Source organism: Hyaena hyaena, unplaced genomic scaffold, assembly GCF_003009895.1.
Source record: "Hyaena hyaena isolate Hyena2069 unplaced genomic scaffold, ASM300989v1 scaffold_750, whole genome shotgun sequence".
NCBI lineage: Eukaryota > Metazoa > Chordata > Mammalia > Carnivora > Hyaenidae > Hyaena > Hyaena hyaena.
In genome coordinates this window covers 644,884-670,175 of record NW_024081385.1, presented here as the reverse complement: position 1 = coordinate 670,175, position 25,292 = coordinate 644,884, and the positions used below count along the sequence as shown (strand labels likewise).

General features: G+C 37.8%; 1 protein-coding gene and 1 non-coding gene across 2 annotated transcripts in view; both read right to left on the bottom strand.

Moving 5' to 3' along the window:
• Nucleotides 1-25,292, bottom strand: part of SIM1 (SIM bHLH transcription factor 1) — a 64,062-nt gene that overhangs the window by 7,562 nt on the left and 31,208 nt on the right. The window contains exon 9 of the mRNA XM_039218368.1: nucleotides 17,444-17,612. Coding sequence (XP_039074299.1) covers nucleotides 17,444-17,612 — 169 coding nt within the window. The remainder of the gene's footprint in view (nucleotides 1-17,443; nucleotides 17,613-25,292) is intronic.
• LOC120221117 lies at nucleotides 20,114-20,217 on the bottom strand. Its single transcript, XR_005525737.1, has one exon. It is a non-coding gene; the product is annotated as a U6 spliceosomal RNA (small nuclear RNA).

The following is a 25,292-nucleotide window of genomic DNA, read 5'->3' as shown; positions in this document are numbered from 1 at the left end:
GCATTTTCATAAGAGAAGAATATAGATTGAGAGTGGGTTGTGTCCAAAGAAGAGATAGCAGTGAAAGCAAAGGACGAAGGGCAGGCAATCATGGATCCAGAAGACAGGAAAGGAGAACAGTAACAGGTGAATCCCATTTTGCCTCTGTACCTTCTCTATCACCATCGTCAGCTGTTTACACAACTGTATTTGACAAAACTGACAAGACAGGGTGTTTTATAAACAGTAACCCAACTCACGAAATACTAAGGAGTAGGGGAGAAAATTAAATTCCCTATAAAACTCTTGCAGGAAAAAAAGGAAAAAAGATGGAAGTACAACCATCTCAGCTGATAAAAATTCTCCTCAAATAACCAGCTATGCCGTGAGAGAAAGTTGTAAGACAACACACCAAACTGATATAAGTACCTTCAACAAGAACACACGATGTACACAACTGGGTGCACACACCTGGAATCAGAAATTTTTAAACTAAGAAATGGACCCCAAAACTCCAGCCAACAACAATAACAACAACAAAACAGGGGAAAATGCAATGAAAACTGACCAAAATCAAAATAATTGAATAAATGAAGAATAAGTTACAAGTTGTGAAAAGGAGAATAGATGTGAATAAAAATTTAATGAGGGAAATTGAAGAAAGGCTGGAAAACATGTAAGAAAACAAAAATTGGATAGAACAAATCAAAAGGTCAGAGAAAGTGACTGAAAGAAGACAGAAAAGTTTCAATATGTGCATAGTGTTTATGTAGAAGGCAAAGGAACTAGAATTGTTAGAACAATTTTAAAAAGAAGAGTAAAGTGAGAGAGAGAATCTGTCTACCCAACTTTGAGACTTACTATGTAGCTACAGTTATCATAACTGTGTGGTATTGCTGGAGAAATACATGTACAGATCAATAAAACAGAATCCAGAACCCAGAAAGGAGCCCATACAAATATGCCCAACTGAGTTTTTATGAATGTGCAAAAGCAATACAACAAAGCAAAGACAGATTTCTCAACAAACAGTGCAGAAGCACTTGGACGCCTACAGGCAAAAATAAAATGAACCTCAGCCTAAGTCTCATATCTTATATAAAAATTAACTCAGACGAATCATAGACTTTACATAGGTAAAACTGTAAAAGTACTAGAAAATAACAACAACAAAAGAGAATATCTTTAAGATCTGGGTCTAGGTAAAGATTTCTTAGACTTGATACCAAAAACACAAAGCATAGAAGAAAAATTTGATAAATTGGACTTGATCAAAATTTAAAACTTGCTTCACAGAAGACTCTGTTAAGAGGATGAAAAGACAAGCTGTAAACTGGGTGAAAATATTTCAAAACCACATATCCAACAAAGGACTAGAATCTAGAATCTATAAAGAACTCCCAAAACTAAATCATAATAATAAAAAAAAAACATATGGGCAGAAGACATGAAGAGGCATTTCACCAAATACATATACAGGTGATAGGGGATCACATGAAAAGATGTTCAATATCATTAGCTATTAGGGAGACACAAGTTAAAACCACAACGAAATATCACTATATACCTATTAGACTGGTTAAACTTAAAAACAGTGACAACAGCAAATGCTGATAAAGACAGGAAAACTCGATCACCCTGGTGGGTGATCCCACCCTTGACTCCCTGGTGGGAATGTTAAATGGTATAGCTACTCTGAAAAATAGTCTGGCAGTTTCTTTAAAAAAAAAAAAAAACACTGAACATGAAACTACCATATGCAATCCTGCACATTTTTCCAGATAAATGAAAATCATATTCATACAAAAATCTATACAAAAACATCTAGAGTAGTACTATTTTTCCACTTTTTGGTCCTTTTTAATTGTTACTGTGCTCTTCCTTTTTAAAAATTATTTTAACTGTGGTAAAATGCACATAAAATTTTCAATCTTACCAATTTTGAGTGTACGTTTCGGTGACAGTGAGCACATTCACATTTCTTAGGAACCCTCAGCACCATCCATCTCCAGAACTCTTTATCCTTAAAACTGAAACTCCATGTCCATTAAACAATAACTCCCTATTCTCCCCTTCCTGGAGTCTCTGGAAACCACTATTCTACTTTTTGTCTTTCTGACACAGGAAAAACAAATGAAACCCAGGAACCCCCAACGTGGGCTACCATTAGGTATTCCCAGAACCCAGCTACCTCAGAGATCTTTCCAAAACTCTTATCTAATCACGCCACTGTCTTGGGTAAAACAATTTTTTATGTCTTGCTATCTATGCATCAATTAACACAGCAATACCACCTATATAAAGAAAACAACTATAGAAAATACAAGGGGAAATAGGAGACTAAGAACCTACTCTCAGTATAGAACAAGTAGATTTTTTTTTAATGTTTTATTTATTTCTGAGAGAGAGACAGAATGAGCAGGGGAGGGTCAGAGAGAGAGAGAGAGGGAGACACAGAATCTGAAGCAAGCTCCAGGCTCTGAACTGGCTGTCAGCACAGAGCCCGACATGGGGCTTGAACCCATGAACCATGAGATCATGACCTGAGCCGAAGTTGGATGCTTAAGGGACTGAGCCACCCAGGCATCCCTAAGTAGATTGTTTTTTAAAGACTTAAAGGCTTTAAAAACCAATCAGTTAACTGTTAGGGCTGTCTATTGAACTTGACACACTGATCATAAAGAATAAACCTTGGTGTACACGACTAATAAAAATTGATCAAATAGTAGGTCACAAAGAGAGCCTCGGTTAATTTCAGAAAGTATATTACAAATAACACTGAAACAATGAATAAAAAATAAATTTTTATAAAGCTCTTTCACCTAAAAAAATACTGTTCAATAACTCTTGGAGGAAATAGGAAAATACAAAATAAATTATAAAATTTCTGGGAAAAAGATAATGAAGATATTACATATCTGGATTTATGGGATACACAGCTTTAGACACCTAAATTAATAAAGATGAGAGAATCAAAATAAATTCAATTTCTCAATTCAAAAGCTAGAAAGAGAAATAAAAGCACAATGAAAAATGATCAAGAGATATAAACAGATGATTCACAGAAAATATAAAAATAACTCACACATATGAAGAGATAGTTAACTTAATAAAATAAATGCAAATTAAAACAGCACTGAAAGGGTGCCTGGGTGGCTCAGTCAGTTAAGTATCAAACTCTTGGTTTCACCTCAGGTCATGATCTCACCGTTTGTGGACTGAGCCTCAGGTCAGGCTCATTGCTGTCAGTGCAGAACCTGCTTGGAATTCTCTCTTTCCCTCTCTCTCTGCCCCTCCCTCATGCACTCTCTCTCTCAAAATAAATAAATAAACATTTAAAAAAAAGAAAAGCCCAAACAAACAAAAACCCAGCACTAAAATACCACTTCTCAGCCATCAGATTAGCAAAACTTCAGAAGCTTGACAAAACGTTGCCTGGCAGAGCGTGGGGAAGCAGGCATTCCATATATTGCTGGTAAGAATGGAAATAGAAACAACCTCTAAGGAGGGGGAATTTGGCAATTCTAACAAAAACTGCAATTTCCCACTTCTAAAAGAATCACTATACCAAGCAATACACATTGAAGTGTTAAAAGAAGCATCATATATGGAACCTACTATGAAAGGATTCAGAAAAAACAAATACTGAGGAAAGATAGAGAAGAAAAGAGAGAGCAGGAAAGCAAAATGTTAAGTGCTGGTGAGCCTAGGTTTAGTATACAGGAATAATTCCTAGTCTTGCAACTTTTCCTTATGCATGAAATAATTTCAAAATAAAAAGTCCTATATAGTACACTGATGCCTTATTTATAAAATAGAGACAAAACCATTAAATGAATTTTTTTCTGAAGAAATGGAAACTTGCCCCATTACGCTATAACTTAATTTTATAAACATCTTTGTTGTTATTACTGATTATTACTATTTTGTGCATAAAAATGTAATGTAAAATTACCAACTATGGAGTGCAGTAGAAACGTGACTATGTGGCAGTATATCTATGCACTACTGTGTGACTTGTATAAAAGATCCCTTTCCTTGGGTCTTGATTTTCCCATCTGCAGAATAGAACAGACTATCTACATTATGGGATTGCAATAAGGATCAAATGATATATATCAAAGGACTCTTTAAAAGGCAAACGGGTTACAGATATATATGTATCATGTAAATGTCTTTAATTAATAACTTTCACTTGGGTAAACAGGAATGGTTATCACATGACCATCTTATAAAAACGATTCTTCCCTGAGACTGTGTTATCTAGAGGTCATATTTTTCAGTCCCACCTTACAGTTATGTAAGAGATAAAATACACATGTGAAAGGATAAAGAAATCAACCTCCCAAATGCAAAAAGAAATGAGGCCAGTGGCCAATCACCTAAACACGAGTCTTCTCTTCCAAATACTCTCATTTTCAAAGCTGAAATGCATTTTGGTACCACTGGGTTTTTTTTTTAAGTTTATTTTTTTATGAGAGAGAGAGAGAGAGAGAGTTCAAGTGGGGGAGGGGCAAAGAGAGAGAAGAAGAAAGAGAATCCCAAGCAGGCTCCCTGCTGTCAGCACAGAGTCCAATGCAGGGCTCCATCCCACGAAGTGTGAAATCTGACCTGAGCCGAAATCAAAAGTCAGACATTTAACTAACTGAGCCACCCAGGTGCCCCACCACTGGTTACTTATTTTCTTCTTCTTTTATTTATTTGAGAGTAACAGAGCATAAGTAGGGGAGGGGCAGAGAAAGAAGGAGAGAGAGAGAATCCTAAGCAGACTCTGCACTGTCAATACAGAGACCAGTGTGGGGCTGGATCTCATGAACCACATGGTCATGACCTAAGCCAAAACCAAGAGTGGGACACTCAACCGCTCAACCAACTGAGCCACCCAGGTGCCCCAGTACCACTGGTTCTTACTGCTTAAGCTTTGATTAAAAGCCCAAAGTTGTGTGTAAGGGTAGAGAGATAATGGGGTCATGATACAGTAGAAAACGTGCAAATCCTGTAGATGATTCTTTCAGCGATTGTTGGTATCTACCCGATCTTCAAGTAAAACAAAGTAATGTTTTAGGATCTATAGAATATCTACTATTCTTCCTTTGAAAAGGCAATGACACTTTTTCCTACATTTAATGCTAAGAAGGTGAATCATTTATTTCCCTATTTTAATCAGGTTATATCAAACAAATGAAGAAAATTCACTGAAAGTTAATTTTTGGTTAATTTTACTGAAATTTGTTTTCCTTTTCTTTTTTTTTTTAGAAAATCTGTCATCATTCTGAAACTCTGAACCTTAATGTATCTCTATTTCTTATTTAAAATTTAATTTTCAAAGCGGGCATTGATGTTGGCAAATTTAAAAACAAGTCAGATGAAAGATGACCTTGTTGTCATGAAACATGAAGTCAAATGCCACCCACCAAAGGTGGGCTAAAGCTGACAGGCAAAGAGCGTGGATCACTGCCAGAAATGGATGTCACATGACATTCACATCCCCCAGCTCCCCTTCAGGATTCAGCTCATGAAAGAATCATCCCTTCCAGAAGAGACTGATACCTCATCTGGTTAAAGGTCTAAGCCATCAGCTGGGGGCCTAATATGCATCCAATGGGAACTTTTTGCAATAATTCATCCTTTGATTCGTTCTATGTTTATTGAGTGCCTACTATTCGCAAAGCAGTATGCATGATGATATGAGAAATCCAGCTCCACCTTTAAACTAGTGAATAGAGCATATATAGTGCACAGAACATAACTTTAATACAGGTTAGAAAATGGCACAGGCCTGAATAGAAAGAAAAACAATATAGTTTAAGAGTTCAAAGAAGAGAGCCATTACACTCTTTCTTTTAATACTGTAGTTGCTTAGGAAGGGGAAATGAACTATGACTGATTAAGAAGCAATTGACTATGTGATTGGCATATGCTAATTAATACTGATAATAACAATGATAGCTACCATTGTTAAATACTTGCTATGTGCTAGTCACTATGCTGAGATCCGACATACATTATCCTATTAAATCTTAACATCTTAAAAGTAGTATTAACCCAGGGGCACCTGGGTGGCTCAGTCAGTTAAGCATCTGACTCTTGATTTCAGCTCAGGTCATGATCTCAGGGTTCATGAATTCAAGTCCTGCATCGGACTCTGCACTGCTAACGCAGAGCCTGGGCTTAGGATTCTCTCTCTCCTTCTCTCTCTGCCCCTACCTCATTCTCCTCAATCCCTCTCTCTCTCTCTTTCTCTCTCTCTCAAAATAAATAAATAAACTAAAAATAAAGTAGTATTAATCCTTTTACAGATGCAGCCAATGAAACAAAAAAAAAATGCCTAAGGTCGCATGACTATGAAGTTCAAGAGGAGAGATACAATTCTAGAGCCCTCGCTCCTTCCAGTTCCCGCAGACTCATCTAGACAGTCTGTATTTAGATACCAAGCCATCAGTGTCCTACCCTCTAAGCAGTAATGGATGCCCAGGTCCCCAAGCATGTTTTCACAAAGGAGGCTTTCTTCAAACTCTACAGTAAACTATCTCCACACACCCTTGGGTAATGTCCTCTGATCACAGAGACATTCTTCCACCACAATCACACCCGTAGGTAGTCTTCTTTTAACAGTCATGAGATTTGTTCCTGCCTCAACATGATGTTCCAGACAGGTGCTCTGCATTCATCTGGATGTGGCAGCAATGATCCAACTCAGGAAAGATGCCAGATGTTTCAACAATAGATGGTACAGTTATCTATTTTTATTCTGGAAGGTCATTGAGGTTTTTATCATTTTTAGCTGTAAAATATAGAGGAAGACCCTCTTATGGTAAAGTCCTGTTTTCTATGAAAAACTTTCACTCTATCAGGCATGAGCAGCTTTCCTCTTGATTTGTGTCTGAACCATGAGAAAAAACATCACAGATGCAGACTGCATTGTACTAAGAACATATGCATGCTTTTAAATCACTTTTATCTTACTTTTTACTAATGTAACCCTGAAACATAAAATATGTTCTTTTTTTCATTCACTATTATGGGAAGAACAGATGGTAAAAGGGTTAGATTAAAGTAATACAGCATGTCTATTAAAGGAACCCCCTCTGCTGGGGATGCTTCCCTCAAACAGGAGTTGTGTTTACTATAAAGAATGACTTTGGCTTACACAAATAGGAGATTGCTGGGGGTTTTCTCAAAGATAAACACAGGGTAAGAGAAGAACTAACATCAAAATCAAATGCATCTTAAAACTACAATTACGCAGGTTGTTTTGCTAATCTGAGAGGGTGACTGAAAACACGTGCCTGTGATAATATAAGAGAACAGCAGTGAAATAACAGAGTCCATTTCTAACTTGAAAAACTCTACCACCTAGAAGTCATAATTAACTGCAAAGAGGATGTCAAGTAGACATTATTTTCTACATTCCTGCATTCCTACTAGTGGCAGGTAGAAATTTCTTGCTCTACCTTTTCTAATTGATTGTCTTACTAATCAACAATAAGAATAATTCTTTACTGATTACACATTAAGAAAGGCAAAGTAGAACATAATGTGTACACAAATAGCAAAATATTTAGCATTGGAAAAGAATCTTCATGATGTTTTATATGAAACCCAGCTTAATTACATATAGCTCTTAAAGAGTTAAGCTTTAGAAAATTTCCTCAAGAAAAATTAGAGAATGCATTAAAAAAGTATATATATATATACACACACACACACACACACACACACATCAATTGAGTCACATCCCAGAGTCAAAGATGGTCTTACTGGAAGAACTGAGTAATAAGCATTTCCATTTATACCATAAACAATTAGAAAGCAAACACTGACTCAAAATTCAATTATTAGCAATTTGAAATATTTTGGCCCATTTCTTACTTCACTTAGAAAACCACATAAATTGTCATTTCTCAAAATCAATGTTTAAAAATGTGTTCACAAGATTTTCTCTCATTATTTTTATGATTTGCTCCACTTACAACTATTATTTATTGTGATATTGCTTTTGACTTCAATTCACATTTTAGTTATTTTTAGCTCAAAGAATATTCTGGTGAGAAATCTTTCATACCTGTAAGTTCCCTGATATATTTCATGAAGTAGAAATATGGGAAGTTTTTAAATGTGCCTCAAGTATGGTTTGAAACGTCATAGGCCTTCTCTTAATCCACCCCCTACAGTTACAAAAACGTTCCTGGGATCTGGCTCACTCATTTTTCTCACACAAAAGTAACCATAGTTGACATCTCATTAGCTGTCAGGGTGATGTGCAGCTGGAAGGGAATCAGCACTTCGAACCGGAGGCCAGGTTTCCTCGAATGTAATTCTATAAGGAATCTCCAATAGGGTTCCATATGGAGAGAGCTATTCCCAAACAATGAAATCCACATCCTTTTGTAAATCCAAAGGTAAAGTCCTAAAAGCTTGTAGGCATTTTCATTGCACTGAAGATTTTAAACAGGTAATAAACATAGAAGAAACATTTAATTAATCCCTTTGTGTCATGGCATATATAGCTATAAATGATCAAGAATATCCCAACTTGAATAGATATTACAGAGATAGCTCTAGCCCGCTGCGTAAATCCTGGTTTTTCCAGGGCTAGTAACATTAGTTTTAATGGTGATATTCCTACATGATGGACTTCAGGCATGAGCCAGAATGACTTCCATCCTTTTATCCATGCTCTACCTCACACTCTGACTTTTCACTTAGAAGTGGCAGATTAGACAGGCATGAATTAGATGGGTACAGATGGCGCCATCTGCTCCAAACCCCTATTGAAGTATGATTGGATCTTCTACTGATTTATTCTGGGCCTGGACAAAGGACTGGCTGCCCAAGCTATTCTTGGCAGTGTCTTACAACTGAGCCAACAGACTGGTGGCCATATTACCTGCTTTCTGTTTCGTATAATACAAAAAGTACAAATTGATTATTAAACGAAGAATAAGAGAGTGATGTAGAAGTATCCACTGATCATGGCAACTGAGCCCTAGAACTAGCACTGACTCTGTAAACAAAGATAGGTCTCAGAGATGGAAGACATCCCAAATGGTATTCCATGTGCAGACACAATGTCAATGCAATTATTTTGTAACACACACACACACACACACACACACACACACACACACACAAGCAAATATTAGCAGTCACATCTTCTTTGTTGCATTGAAGATGACAGTGTGGACATGGAAACTAGAAAGCCCCCACTTGAGATGTGGATGGTTCTCTGCTCCTAGAGTGAGAGCCAGAAAATGCATATTCAAAGTTTTAGTCTTGCAACACATCTAATATACTCTACCACATCTAATTCTTCCTTAGCACCTATGTGTCTGATTTGTACTATAGGAATTTGCATCTGTGAAACTATCCCTAGTCTGTTTTCATGTGTATCTTTTGCCTCTTTATATAGGTTATAAATTCCTTAGTAGCAGACAGAATGTTTTCCCTCCTTGGAGTTTTTATACCTCCACAGGCAACCAACAAGGTAGTCCCACACTTTTTAATGTAATGATTCATTTATTCATTCATTCCATTAACATTAGTGAGTAAATATATGGAAGGCACCATATTTAGAAGCTGGGGTGGGGGTGGGATAGATATGAGAAGATATAATATATCTAGAAGGCAGTAAAATATAAATTATTCTAAGTAGAGATCCAGAGGAGAATATAATCCAGTTATATTTCATGAAAGAGGTAGCATTCAATCTGGGCCTTGGAAGATAGGCAGAGTTTTGAAAAACACAGGCAATGCAAGCAGAAATAAATACACAGGGACAAGCGTAGAGGGAGGAAAGGATGAGGGGATTCAGCAAATGGTGAGCAGGCTGTTTTGGCTGTGTCACATGGTTCAGGTAATTTAGGACCCAATTATAGGTGACCTTCAGTAACAGCTAGGGCTGTGGCAGTTCTCCAAGCACTGACATGATCTGTGGTCATTTAAGGTCAATATGGGAAGCAGGGCATACTGTAGAGGAAAATGTCCCAAAGTTGGTGGTGGGGAGAGGGATTAAGATACCACGCAATCCTCCAGAGTGAGGGCACTCTTAGCACACAGACAATGCAAGAAGAAAGGTAAATGGGTGAGAGGATAGAAAAGCACAGTTGGGAGATCAAGTGTGGGTCTGGTCCTTGAGGGAGCACCCCTGAGGTAAAAAGGCTTTCTGGATTTCCCATAGCCCCACTGCAAACCTTGCAAACAGGGATAATTTGCACCTGCTGATAACTCCTCATGGCATGTGAGGTCTCTAGGATAAGAGGCCATTGGTTCTCTCACCAGCAGCCCCTAACACCCACCTGCAGTCCAGTGCTGGAAGAGCAGGTGAGCCCCCAGTGCACACCACATGCTTTTATATACTATACCAGGTTTAAAATACCTTTTTTTACATTTTTATCTCCCCCAATGAATCTGTAAGCCCTCCGGAGCAAGGACTGTATCCCCAGAACTTAATACATCTCATCACTGCCGTATTGTTTTCTCTACCTACCCCATTACCTTCATGGGCTCATCCATCCATTAATCCCGGACGCCACTGTGCCCTTGTCTCAACCATGTGCCAAGGGAATAAAAAGGCAGAAGCTGTGGCCGTGGGGGCCCATAGCTGACAATTCTTCCTTAAAATGTTGCCTTGCCTCCCCAACAAGACCATGCACATGTCCCTTAAGGACCCACCTCTAGCATTTTAGTGTACATAATAGTTATTTAACTAAATGCAAGAGTTAGTAAAAACCAAAGCACAAATCTGTAACACAGAAGTCTCACCCTACTGAGAAGAAATTTTTCTAAAATAATTCTCAGAGTTTTATTTATGAAGAGGGTCTAAAAATACCAAAAAGATCCACTCTAATGCTCTCCTGATATTGCTCTAGGAGAGGGAGACTAATCTCAAGTTTATACATGGCCAGAAAATGCAAAGAATTTCTAGGAAGATAACCTCATTTATTTGAAAGGTGCATTAAAAGTTTTTTGCCATATTGGGGTGCCTGGGTGGCTCAGTCGGTTAAGCGTCGGACTTCAGCTCAGGTCATGATCTCACGGTTCGTGGGTTCGAGCCCCGCGTCGGGCTCTGTGCTGACAGCTAGCTCAGAGCCTGGAGACTGCTTCAGATTCTGTGTCTCCCTCTCTCTCTGACCCTCCCCTGTTCACGCTCTCTCTCTCTCTCTCTCGGAAACAAATTTTTTAAAAACCCACACATTTAAAACTGATTGAGATGGTAAATTTAAAAAAAAAGTTTTTTTGCTATTCATGGTCAAGGGTAACATGTTTTTGTGCTACTTATAAAACATGAAATGAGGGGATGTCTATCTTGGTAGTCATAAAAGTACTACACTTGAGAAACACTTGGTCCTTCTTTTCTCTGGAACTGAGAAAGTCAGGTTCTTAGCATAGTAGTCATTGGTGCATTTTTGAGGCCAGAAAGAACCTTTGCAGAGAAAGAGAGTTTTTACCTTCACCAAAAGGAAGCCAGATTGCCGGCAGTGAAAATTAAGAGGCTTCTGTGGGATTATTTAAGGTAACAGATGTGGAATAAAACCTGCAAGTGTTACAGTGTATCTGTAGCAAGTGATTAAATACTTTCAGATTTCAGAAGCACACACAGTCTTATTGCAGAATTATATAGTGTATTGGTTATTACTGACTAGGGAAAAAAAAAGAGGAGGGCAGGATGATTCAATAAAACAAGAGGGCACACACTGTCTGTAATAAACATAACAACTACAAACATGCCGTAATGAGAAGCTTAAAAGGAAACTGGAATCAGGAGGTGGAATAGGAGGGGGTGTATGGACTGGGGAGGCAATTTATTCATGATTGACATGATTAAACCATGGCGAGGGAACGTCCAACTATATTAGAGTAGCCATGACTCGTTCCATAAAGACAGGTGAAAAATATTGTAGTAAACACTAACAGATAAGGTCTGAAAAATAAATTCCATAAACTCTACATTTCTAACTCAACAGAACTATTTTAAAAAGTTGCTATTTTCATGAATATAAACCTAATAACAATAAAATACAACTGTCACAATGTATCCCCAGGACTTAACAGAGTTGTCACTATGCAGAAGCACAGTAAGTAGCTCTGTGCAGAATCTTGGGAAATTAACTATATTGCCTACACCGGTTTTTCCAAAACTATTCAAAACAATTTTGTTTTGACCTTTCTTGTCCTGGGTAATACATAGAGGTACAAAGGTGATTGAGTCATTCATTAAGTGACTATAATATAATCAGGTTTAAAATCATTCCCAAGAGCATCTCATATCGGGAGGGGACTGAAGGTTCATCTATTACTGCAAACTGGGTGGTGACAGTGAATTACAATTTATGCATGTCTCACATGTTCAAAGAAGGTGCCTACATACCTCCAGAAAGCAGTGTTGCTGTTTGTCGTTCATCAGACATCTTTGAGAAATTTCTAGATATGCCTAATACATAAGAGACCAAAGAGCCTAATAAAGAATGTTGATAGAATCATTAAACCACCATTTACATAACTAAGAAGAGGAGCAAGACGTTACCCTGTGAGCTCAGCTTCCCTCTGGAAACTGCCTCTTGAAAATTCTAATGAGAATCTGCATGCTAAAAACATATGAACATGGATATAACAGAGATTTATTTCTGAGAAAAGGGGCAGAAGTATTTAAAATTAAACACAAAAGCTTGATCATTTAGGAACTAAAAATACATTTATTATGGATCTATTGACCCATGAAGGAAAATTCGGTATAAGTGTGTCACTAACTGTAAGAAATAAGCTTTAAAATACAATTTCAAGATAAATATTTAATGTTCAAAATATCTCTACAGGAGGAGAGGTCCAAGCAGCCAAGGATAAAAAGAATTTCATCCATTCTTCCTCTATAATGTCTTCTACTTCCGTAGAGAACTTTAGTTCAGACCTTCACAGATGCGCATCAGGACTATTTAAATGAGGAGTGTGCCTTGCTTCAGCCACCTAAATACTCTCATTTCCTGTTCAAAGACCTTTACTTACCAAACTCAACACCCGAAAAACAAATGATCCAGTGAAGAAATGGGCAGAATACATGAATAGACACTTTTCCAAAGAAGACATCCAGATGGCCAACAGACACATGAAAAGATGCTCAGTGTCACTCAGCATCAGGGAAATACAAATCAAAACCACACTGAGATACCACCTTACTCCAGTCAGAGTGGCTAAAATGAACAACTCAGGAAACAACAGATGCTGGTGAGGATGTGGAGAAGCAGGAACCCTCTTGCACTGCTGATGGGAATGCAAACTCGTGCAGCTACTCTGGAAAACAGAGTGGAGGTTCCTCAAAAATTTTAAAATAAAACTACCCTATGACCCAGCAATAGCACTACTAGGAATTTATCCAAAGATACAGGAGTGATTCCTGTATAGGGGCACATGTACCCCAATGTGTATAGCAGTGCTTTCAATAATAGCCAAATTATGGGAAGAGTCTAAATGTCCATCAACTGACGAATGGATAAAGAAGATGTGGTTTTATGTATACAATGGAATACTACTTGGCAATGAGAAAGAATGAAATCCTGCCATTTGTGGCAGTGTGGATGGAACTGGAAGGTAGTATACTGAGTGAAATAAGTATGTCAGAGAAAGACAGATATTATATGTTTTTACTCATATGTAGAACTTGAGAAACTTAACAGAAGACCATGGGGGAAGGGAAGAGGAAAATAGTTACAAATAGAGAGGGAGGGAGACAAGCCATAAGAGACTCTTAAATACAGAGAACAAACTGAGGGTTGATATGGGGGGCGGGGGGAAATAGGTGATGGGCATTGAGGAGGGCATATGTTGAGATGAGCTCTGGGTGTTTTAGGTAAGTGATGAACCATGGGAGTCTACCCCAAAAACCAAGAGCACACTTTACACACTGTATGTTAGCCAATTTGATAATAATAATATTAAAATTTTTTTATTTCTGTCACTTTAAAAAATTAAATGTGTATAAATTGGTTAAAGTAAAAAAAAAAACTTTAGTGGTTCTCCACAAAACAAATTATTAATTCCTTGGTTTGGTAGATATTTGGCACCAATCAGTGCTTCCAAACATATCACCCTATATCCTCATCCATAGAGACAAAGTCTCCCCCACTTCACCTCAAGTCCCAGTCACATCACGTCTCTGTATTTCTTCATAATCTTGGTTCTCCCATAGTGTCCTCTCCTTTCCCTTAGTTATGCCTGTCTACATGAATCCTACTCTCAAAGCCAGGTCAGGCACAATGCATTCCCCCATCATCCAGGCGACAGTCCCTGCAGCTGACACCATTCATAAAGCCGTTTGTGTATACCGGCTCTTTCCTATCCACTGCTTATTCCAATGTGTTATTTCCTCTGTACTGCAAAACATAACATTTCTTATGTCAGTTCTTTCACCCAATCCCTACCCTTGTTCACCACAATAGCCAGTATAGCATCCTTACCATGCATGTGCTCAGATAGCATCTACTGAGTCAAAGACACATAATAGCAATGATGCATGAAAATTAAAGGCTAAGTATCCCTTTACTATATAAGGACAATTTGAAACAAATGAGACTTTTAAGTAGCTGATCTTTTTTTCTTGAACATTTCTGAAGATTTGGAATCCAAGATGATGCTACCAAGTTGCTTTCTTCCAGAGGAAACAGTGATGAGTTTGCCCTGGATTTCATGCTTTGCCAGTGTGCCCCCAGGAGACCCTCTGCTCAGACTCGCTGCAAATGCCTGTTCCCTCATCTGTCTATAGGAGTGGCTCCTTGAGCAAAGATAGTGAGTTCCATTTCTGATCTCTACATGTTAGTAGTCTATACAGTAGGAACTCAGTCAGTGATTGACCTAGCACCATGATTATCTAAAGTAAACATGATTAAAGAATAACCTTTACTAGGCATACAAATGGTAAGTAAACTTAATTCATGACTATGTGACTTCAAAAGAGACATATGGCCAAAATTACAAGGGCTACATATATGTAAGTATTAACCACAAAAAATGAACACACAGACATCAAAAGGAGTCCTATGTGGACATAATGTGTGTGCATGTACATGATTTTTATACATTATAGAATATTTCTAGAAGAAAGTACAATTTTAGAGAGGGAAAATGAGGGAAGAGAAGTGTTGTTTCTATTTTCAACTCTTCTGTATTAATTTTAAACTAGGGAACCTGTATAATTTTCTCTTTTTTTTGAGAGAGAGAGAAAGTGAGCAGGAGAAGGGCAGAGAGAGGGAGAGAGAAAGAATCTTAAGCAGGCTCTATGCCCAACATGGAGCCTGACATAGAGCCCAATGTGGAGCTCAATCTCATGACTGTGAGATCATGACTTGAGCCAAAATCAAGAGTCACTTGACTAAGCCATCCAGGAACCCCAGGTATAACTTTCAAATTAACTCCTCCCTGACCATACATGCAAAGAAAAGTCTAATGAGAGTTATAAGATTTTTTTAATGAGTAGTCTCCCATTAGAGTAAACTAACATTTCAGATGTTAGAGCTGTGCATGCAAGAAAACAGAATTCAGGGGCATCTGGGTGGCTAGTCGGTTAAGTGTCCAACTTTGGCTCAGATCATAATCTCACAGTTCGTGAGTTCAAGCCCCATGCCAGGCTCTGTGCTGATAGCTCAGAGCCTGAAGTCTGCTTAAGATTCTGTGTCTCCCTCTCTTTATGCCCCTCCCCTGCTCATGCTCTGTCTCTTTCTCTTTCTCTCCTCTCTCTCTCTCTCAAAAATAAACATTAAAACAAAGAAACAAAAAAAAAAGAAAACAGAATTCATGAGTTTTTGGAAGTCCAATGGGGAGATTTTGTTTTTGTGCCTTAATTACCATATAACAATGGATGAATTCCTTCTTAACTTAGTATTTCCTAATTTAAATTCTTCTTTCATCTATGTGTTCAACACTCCTGTATATTTAAGGATGGAATTACCCAAAGGCATAACCCATCCTTCCAAGTAGTAAAAAGGGACAGTGAAACTTTCTTCCCAAGATACAAGACTGTAATAAGAAAATCTCAGATGTTCGATAAAAAGAAGCAATGCCTCCTGCACAGTGACTTTAACTGAAATGTACTTTTAAAATAAAGTGCTCAGTACCCAGAGAGTGCACACTGATAACTGTCTGGGCATACACATACCTACTTCCTCCCTTTTGTCAGAGTAAAGAGATCTAGTTCCTGTGGGAGATTTTAAACTGTGTGACATAAGTCTCTTGGGGGCTACGATCTTCTCATCTTTACATACCAAGCTGCAAAATAATCTGGCAAACAGTAGCTTCTTAGTGAGCATTAGTTCAATGAATGACATTTTCTCAAATAGTATTTGTATTTGTAGAAATCAACAGAATAGAGCTCTGATAAGTAAGGAAACAATAGTTTCTGTAACCACTAGATAGCCATTTTTTACTTAAAAATATATTTAAAGCCACTTTGACAAAATGACTCAAAATCCAGTTTGGCTTTATATAAGCCCCACAAGTACCTCCTGAGTTAGTCCAGTGATGTGGCACCATATATAAAAGGAAAGAGGTGAGGGGCATCTGAGTGGCTCAGTTGGTTAAATGTCTGACTTCAGCTCAGATCATGATCTCGTGGTTCATGAGACTGAGACCCATGTCAGGCTCTGCACTGATAGCACAGAGCCTGGAGCCTACTTAGGATTCTCTGTCTCCCCCTCTCTCTGCCCCTCCAATGTCTGTACTCTCTCTCTCTCAAAAATAAATACATAAACATGAGAAAGAGAAAGAAAGAAAAGGCCAGGGGAGATGAGATGGTCACAGGATCCTGGGAGTAGGGGATCCCCAGTTCTGTCCTACTTCTTTTAGGACAGGAGAGAGTTGTGTATACTCCTTGACCCAGTCTAGTTTCTATATTTCAGTGACTGATCAGAAAAATAATTTTTTCCTTTAAGAATACAGACTCATCTTTGTACCTTGCATTGTTTCTGGAATACCTCCTCTGGGTCTCATCTGCTCACCACCTTGTACAGATGAGAAGAGAGTTTCTTTCCCTACCATTACCCCCATCTGGTAGACTATTTCCCAAAATAATCCTCCTGTGCTCAAATCTCATGGTGAGATGCATCCTTGATTCTTTGCCTCTACCTTTTAATTTCCTTCTACTTCAGTTCCTGTCAGTATCAAGGAAATCATTAGGAGGGGAAATTTTTAGGATAAATCTCCTTGAAATAACAAAGTTACGGTTCTGACTACAACTGAGACTCTCACGATCTTCATATAAAACCAGTAAACCACAAGATCATTTCAAATTTTTACTGGCATAGTTATTTTAAAGGAAGACGAGCATGAAGAAGATAGTTTTAGAAAGCTTTCCAGATTTATAGAAGTTTTAAATTTATTACAACTAGATAATTAATTCCAAACCATTTTAATACTCCCTCAACTTCGAGACCAAACCAAGTTACAAAAAAAGAAAGTTGCAAAATGGCAGCGCACCCACCTGAGGATACGGGGAAGTCCTGGATTTTGACTTTGAGCCGGAGAGCCTGGACTTGGCCCCCTTCCTATTGTCAGTCGCGGCAGGGGTGGAGCTGCTGGTGTAGGAGAAGGCTGGTTTAGAGGCTGAGATCTGATCCAGGGAGAGCTGCAACCCTTTGTATTCCGTGTCCCTGCAGGGTGAGAGGACACAGCCCTTAATCTGCCACCACAGGAAACGGATACATGTGTTCTCTCATCAGGAATGGCAATAATCCATATTTGAAAAAGGAAGCAAGCAAAAGTTAGCCATATAACTGGTTGTCACAAACACTTCGATTATTTTTTAACTAATGGATAGGGATGTAGCTGCCCCATATGCCAAAGACAAATGATACAATATGCTCATGAACATGTCTTGATTTTAAAATACATTTTAGATTTTTTAATAGTAGAAAATAAATCTGTAATTCAACTTCTCTGAGCTTTTGTGTCCTCATTGGTGAGATACAGGTTATAAAATCTACTCTCAAGAGTTTCTGTGTAGGGTGAACTCAGCAGACAACTGAGTTGTCTGGTAAACTGATGCTATCTGATTATTGGCAAGAAAAATGTTAGCTGTTCCGAGATCAATCATTCTGGTAAACATTCCTAATATTTTTATAGCTAGCAAACCAGTGAGACCAGGCTTACAAGTAGTTTAAATCTCTTTTAACCACCAGTTCTTCCCACTCCATCTTCAGTATGTATCTATTAAGCTCCTAATATATACCAGGCTTTGTGTTATGCAGAAATGAAAGATAAATAAGATGCCTAGAGTCCCTGCCCTTCTGCAGATTACAAGCTATTTGGAAGAAGAAACAGTCAACAAATATTAAACATAATAACTGCAGGCTGTGATATGAAGGGGATAAAGAGTATACTTTAGAGAGTCATTACAATGGTATTGCTTGAGGTATTTAGGGGCTGAAGATGACAGCTTGGCCCTGCCCACAGCTACCATCTCAGCTCGTGTCCAGGCAGCAGAGAATCTTGTCTGATTCCTCCATCTTCATAAGAGGATATCAGCCCTTCCCACTGGCAGCCAAAAAGAAAAATGTTTCGCAGTCTTCTTTATGAGGACTCATGGGAGAATTTTCTCTCAGGTTTCAGAACTCGCTGGGCTGCTCCTGGGTAATTGATTTCTTTTTATCTCACAAACACCGTGAATCATCTAACTCACCATGTTTCCCTCTTTCCACTGGAAGTCAAAAAGCTCTGAGCCCCAAATCCCATTTGTAACCACCTCTGGCAACTGTACCAGTCCTCGGGGCAGGTATTCTGTGTAGCAAACACCACCGGCTTACTTTATTTTTCCTTTTCTTTAAGGAGATCACCTTTCTATAGAATTTACATGCATTTTTAATACTCTTTGGATTAAGATAGGTATATTAAGTGTAGTAAACTAATAAAGTTAGATATATTAAAGTGATTGGTAGATTTCCATGGATCAGCAAACATTTATTTATCTTCTCTTCCTTTTCCCTTTTTGTTCTTCTACAAAGAGATCAGGCAAAGGCAAAAGGATAATTCAGGCAAGGAGTCCCTCAAGTGACAAGGGATAGAAACCAGCTAAAACAGGTTCAATAAAATCACAGCCACAAACTAGAGTATAGTGGTATATGTCAGCGAATTACAATGACTTCATATCAAACAGTCCATCTGCTCAGTGCAAGTAAAAAAAAAAAAAAAACCATTATCCTACATAAGCAGCAAAAATTTAGAAGAGGGGCATGCAATTTGCCTTCTGAACTTAGGAAGTTGAATCATACTGCTGGTATACTTTCCTTCTCTAATCACCTCCTAAGGAAAACACACAACACAGTTTGTGGCCATTCCTTGGTCAGAAATTCAATGCCTTCCAAAATGTGGCTCCCACCTATTTTTCTGACAGTATTTGAAAATTTCCTTCAATGGCCCCTCACTTCACCCAAAATAGTTCTCCCCAAACAGACCTTATACTTTCCTCTCCTGCTCTTCCAACATATACCTATAGAACTCCTCTTATAATGAACTATCTTAAATCCTTGCCTCTACAAAGCCCTTCCCAACTGCTAACCTAATTCATTCCTTTGATACTGAGTGTCTCGGTGGAGGCCCTGGGGAGACACCAATGAACAAAAGGACTAAGTTGCTAAGTTGCTGTGCTCATGAAGAAGACATCAGGGCCTCTTCCTGAGGGAAACAGAAAGGGGATCAGAAAGTATTTTTTTCTTCCTCCAGCCTTATTTTTCAAGTGACAGTGTCTAATCTTTCCCAGAGATTCTAAGTTCCTAGAGAGCAAGAATCAAGAGACATTTTGTTATATTCCAATGGCAATTTGCATAATATTTCACGTATTTGGAAGAGGAAGAAGACAAAGATGCAAATCAGAAAGGACTGTTTTCCTCAATGACTACTAATAACCAGCAGCCCAGCAGTAATTCTCTGATGGAAAAGACTCCCCTAGGCCATGAGTCCCCTGACCCATCTGCCCTGAGATCATGTGCACGTGACAGTGAGCAAGGTGGGCTCTGACAGGAGCCTGTGTCAGATGGGCACTAAACAGCAGAATATCTATTAAATCCCTGCCCAACAGGACTTTCTTAGGCTAACAGCAAAAACACTGCACCCCTGAAAATATAGCCAAATAATTTTTAAGACTCATTCTTTTTTTTTAAATATGGAACACTTCACGAATTTGCATGTCATCCTTGCACAGGGGCCATGCTAATCTCTGTATCCTTCCTATTTTAGTATATGTGCTGCCGAAGCAAGCACTAAAACTCATTCTTAATGCAACATTCCAGCACAGAGATTCCATGGCAATAAGCAGAGAGCAAACCAGGATTCTCATATTTTTCTCTTGTACACCATCAGACCCCCAGAGTATGCATCTCAACTACTGAAGAAGTCTTTCCAAAATGTTTGCATAGCTTCCAATGATAGGAATACTCCAAATAGGCTTAAATACAGATTTAAAACCAATAAATGATTTGAATTTGTACATACCCACATGAAAATTCAAATGAATATAAGAAGTTAGACTCTTGATAAATAGAGATATTAATATTTTGATGCACATCAAAAAGACCACAAAGAATCCACCAAAACGTAGCAAAAGATCATGAGATCAGGGAGATCACGGTTTGAGCCACTTACTATGTAATAACCCATCTACACCTCTTTTTTCTCTTTATAACCAATGAGGATGTGCTAAGGTTCAGAAAAATACTATATGAGAAACTCATAGCACAGTGCCTAGAACTTGGTAAATGTTCAATTAATACTAAGTATTATTTCTTTACTTCCACACTTTGTGGCACTTTTTGGCACCTGATTTCTCCAAAACAATAGTTTCACTTTGATAGCAACTGTAATACATCTCATTACAAACACCTCCTTATGCTGTATTTCTTTCCTTTCTACCTCTAACTCATTTTAATTCGCTCTGCTGCTTCTTAGTCTCTAAACTCTATTACAGTATGGCCAAAATATTTACTAAGGTGAGCTCTTCATTGCTAAGTAAGCAAGGGGAGAACTTGGAGCAGCACAGACCAACACTCTGAGGGGAGCCCGGCCTTCCTATTGCTCTAACAACTTGAAAGATGGGTTAAGATGAAAAGCACAATAAAAAAAATATCCACTTAAAGACATTTCAAGTACAGTTGATGTGGTGCCAAGAGCAGCTCTGAATGGCAGATTCACTAAGAACAAAGCATTTGTTTTACTTTTAGAATTCTATTAAATTAGAGTATTTCATTTGTATAGATTAAAGGTCTAGATGCTGATGGGGATCACATTACTGAGTTCCATTTCCCTCCTCCAAACTCAGACACGCCCTTCCTTCCACCTCTCCTTCCCCCTCCACGCCCCCCCCAAGTGAGGCACATTCTGGTATCACATACACACCCATCCTCTAAGGTAGGTATATGCCTAGTAAAGCTGTTTGATGTTTCCCTGTGGAGGGGGACAAAATAAAATACTTGGGTGCCCAGCACTCAGACTCTGAAATGCGTACAGAGAGGAATTTGACTTAGCTGACTTTAGTAAAGGAGGGACAGGACACAGCCCTGCTCTAGTTCTAAAGTTTTCCTGAAAAGTGCCACACAGACCATGTTCAGGACTCCACAGTTTACCCTCACTATGGAAGCTCACTCTGTTCTCCCAGATAGACTGTCAATAGCAAAAAGAGAAACTATGGAATACGCCCTTTGGCATATTTTCCACAATGGCTACTGATATCAATTAACATTTGTTTGGGGTTTTTTCCCCCTTGAGTGACTTGTACCAGAACAGCAGCTATCTTCAGGTACCTCGGCTCTGAAAGCAATGTCAAATGGATAATTTGCAATCAGTAGGCTTGTCAATCTCACTTGTATTTGCACAGACCAAAGTAATCCTCTTATTCCATTATGGACAGTCAGAAATCATTCAATTTGCAGAATTAACCATCTGAGTCTACTCTAAACTTTATAATAGTCATGTACATATTTGGAATTACTCAAATTCCAATAGAATAAGAGGGGCCATTTTTGTACCATTGGCCTTCTCAGCCTTTCCTTCAGCAATATACCATGAGTGATCATGAGGTAAACGCCAACTTGCCATATGGGAACCTCAGGGTAATGCCCTTGCAAAGCAAATAAAAAGTATCTACATCTCTAACAGGTACTTTTAGCTTCAGAGAAATGCATTAATATGATTTCTATCATTTTAACTGGAAGACTGGTGTCCTCATGATACCAACAGCAGCATAGCCACATGTACAACCTTCAGGTGAGTTGGAATAATTACACAGATAAACAATCAAGAGGGTCTTATCACTTGATGTTGAGTCAAGGTTGTCTGCAAGAACTTTTCTTCTTCAACTCTGCCATATCCTATTGCACTTCTATTTTAGACAACTGAATTTTTGCTTGTCATGTCAGTTTTTAAAGCTGGTCATTCTGAAGTTTCTGTATTAGCTTTATGTTATATGGCAATTCTTAAAAGATATTACCAGATTTCCCAATTGAGCTTTTAAAAAAAAACAGCTGGACGTGATCAAATTACCAAGGAAAACGTGGAAACAGAGACATACAATTGATTTGGCTCCAAAGGGGCTGACTGCAATAAGCAGAGGATTGCATTAAACTGTGATTGGATTAAGTAGGAACGACTGCATCCTATACTAAAGTTTTTAATTGGATTCTAGAATCACTGTCACACGAAGTGCATGACCTTCTTTATATTCTGGCAGAGTTACCACCAGGCCACTAGGTAAACCTCTGCAGTAGAGAGACCTAGTTTATGTTTCATTTTCAGGCTCCCATGGAGCCCAGCAGAGATAGCTGATAAGGAGGATTCCATACTGTGAGAGGCTCACAAACTAAGACATCTGCTGGGAAATTAGGCTAAGGCATCCTTGGAAATATAATAGTCTCATACTAATAAGTGGATTTGTGTTTGCTCCTTGTAGTTTTCTCCATTTGCTTTGGTGACTTTAGTAGTTCCCAAAAAGTCTTTGGTTTTACATAAACACTGCCTCTGCCTAGAAACATCTTTCTCTTCTATTTTGTAGGTCTCATCCAACATGCTATAGAGTGGATGGCACCACAAGGGTAAGGGATGGCTTGGGCACAAATTTTACCATCACATTGTGATTTCAAGAAGGAAAGACAAAGGTGTAAACAATAGGCAAACAATAGCCAAACAAAAAACCAATACAGCAAAAAACTAATATTTGGTAAGATGTAGCAAAGTCAACCATCCTCATGATAGGGATTGTGGAACACCTTTGTACAAACCCATGACACAAGTTGAAATATAGCAAGTCCTGACTTGCCACAACATGCATCTGACTTTGCTTCTTTGCCCACACAGGCCACAGTGATTTCCTACTCCCTCCTCTCAATTCCTACATGTCTACTGCCTCTAACACTCATGTAACACACCTAAGTTCCTGTCACACAGTGTGAATGGTGTATCTGACAACAATCTCCTAAATTCCTTCTTTTTTGATAGTCTCTATTTAGTGTCTAGCACCATATAGAGAATAGATGTTCACTTGCAAGTGATTAACAAAATAATTCTCAGCGCAATAAATTTGTATTCATCTCAAATCCGAATGACCAAAAATTCAAAACACTGGCAAACCTTTCTACATAAATAAGAAAAAAATACTTGCTAAGTAAGCAAGTTTATGGGGGGGATTTTTAAATTCCCAGATTATAATTAATAATGATCATTCTGATATTCTGTGAGATCCTAAATGAAAGAAACAAATCATGTTATTATTTTAGAGTTATTAATATGGTATTGTTTTAGTGTTGTTTATTAATAAAATGCACTTATTTTTTGTCAAGTTACAATTCAGTCATGGTGTATGTGATACTTAAACTTGAATACTAAATTAGTTTTTTCCTCAAAAAACTATTACAACTGCATTGAAAGAGCGAGGAGGAATAGTGCTTTAAACTCCCAGAGTAATAACTTCTACAAAGCAATAATAAATACAATATCTCTGAAATAGAAAAATATAAAAAGGATGTAAACAATGCACAAATTGCTGAGAAACAATTTTTTAAAGGTTTAGCCTCCCTAGTAATAACCTATATGAATTAAGGCAGCTATCAGTTTCTTTTTGTCACTTTTATCTTTCAAATCGACAAAGATTTTATTTTAATGGCAAAAATCTCAATGAAGACAAGGTGAAATAAATGGGCATTCTTACATACTAATGAGAAGAGAGTAAACTAGCAGTGTTTATCAAGAGTCTTAAGAATGTTCATTCCCCAAATCCAGTAATTCCACTTTTAGGAATAGATCTAATGAAAATAATCAGAGATCAGTATCAAAAGTCTATAGACAAGTGTACTTAGCATAATTTCTTATATTTAATTGTAAATAAGCAAATAAAAACCAACAATAGGACCATTACCTAATTATGGTGTACCCATGTGATAAAATATTATGTAGTCATTAACTTTTTTTACTCTAGTGATGTGAAAAACACTATTGATAAAGTGAAAAAATTCTCTTTAAATTAACATGTCCTGTATATGCGTATACATGTAGTGGGAGGCAAAAAATTAAAATGTCAATAGTTAATATCTGGAAAATAGATTAAAGATGTTCTTTATCTTCTCTTTATACCTCTGTATATTATCTTAATTTTTTCTATAATAAACATATATGACTTTTATAATCAGAAAAATATTTCTTGCAAAAGAAACTCTAATTGAAGCAGGTATTTTCACCGCATACTAGAATGGCTCCCCAATTTCTCTGCCTTGTGTTTTCAGGGTGTCTTCTCTGTGACTATTATTAAATCACAGAAGAGAAAACACCACTAAACTTCTTTTCCTACAGGTTCAACTTCTCAGGTACCATTTATAATTTTTAAATGTCCAAATGTCCATATCCTCTCTCAGTGCCTATATATTTCACTTACTTTCTAATCTATTTTCAACCCTTCGTACCTTATAGGAGTATCTGTCTCTGAAGGCTTTCATGTGAACTATATGACTTTATGTTTCCTTCTTTGAAGAATGTAACTTAAATTATTACTTACAATTAGGGGAGGAAAAAAGTGTTACCATTTGGTTCTAACAGCGTAGTTTCCTGTGAGTTACAGATGACATATTTGTCACTGCTTAAATGGAGTAAACCTTACATTGGGGGCTACATCTTTTGTTCTGAAAAACTTTATTTCTTATGCTCTGAAATTCATTCTATATCTATAGCTACTAAAATTTAGATGTATTTGTTAGTCCCACAGATCTAGGTTCCAAATGCTATTTACCTTATAGCTTTTTTGTTTCTTATTTTCTTGAGGTTGGGCAGGGTATGGGATGGTTAGGGAGATGTCAGTC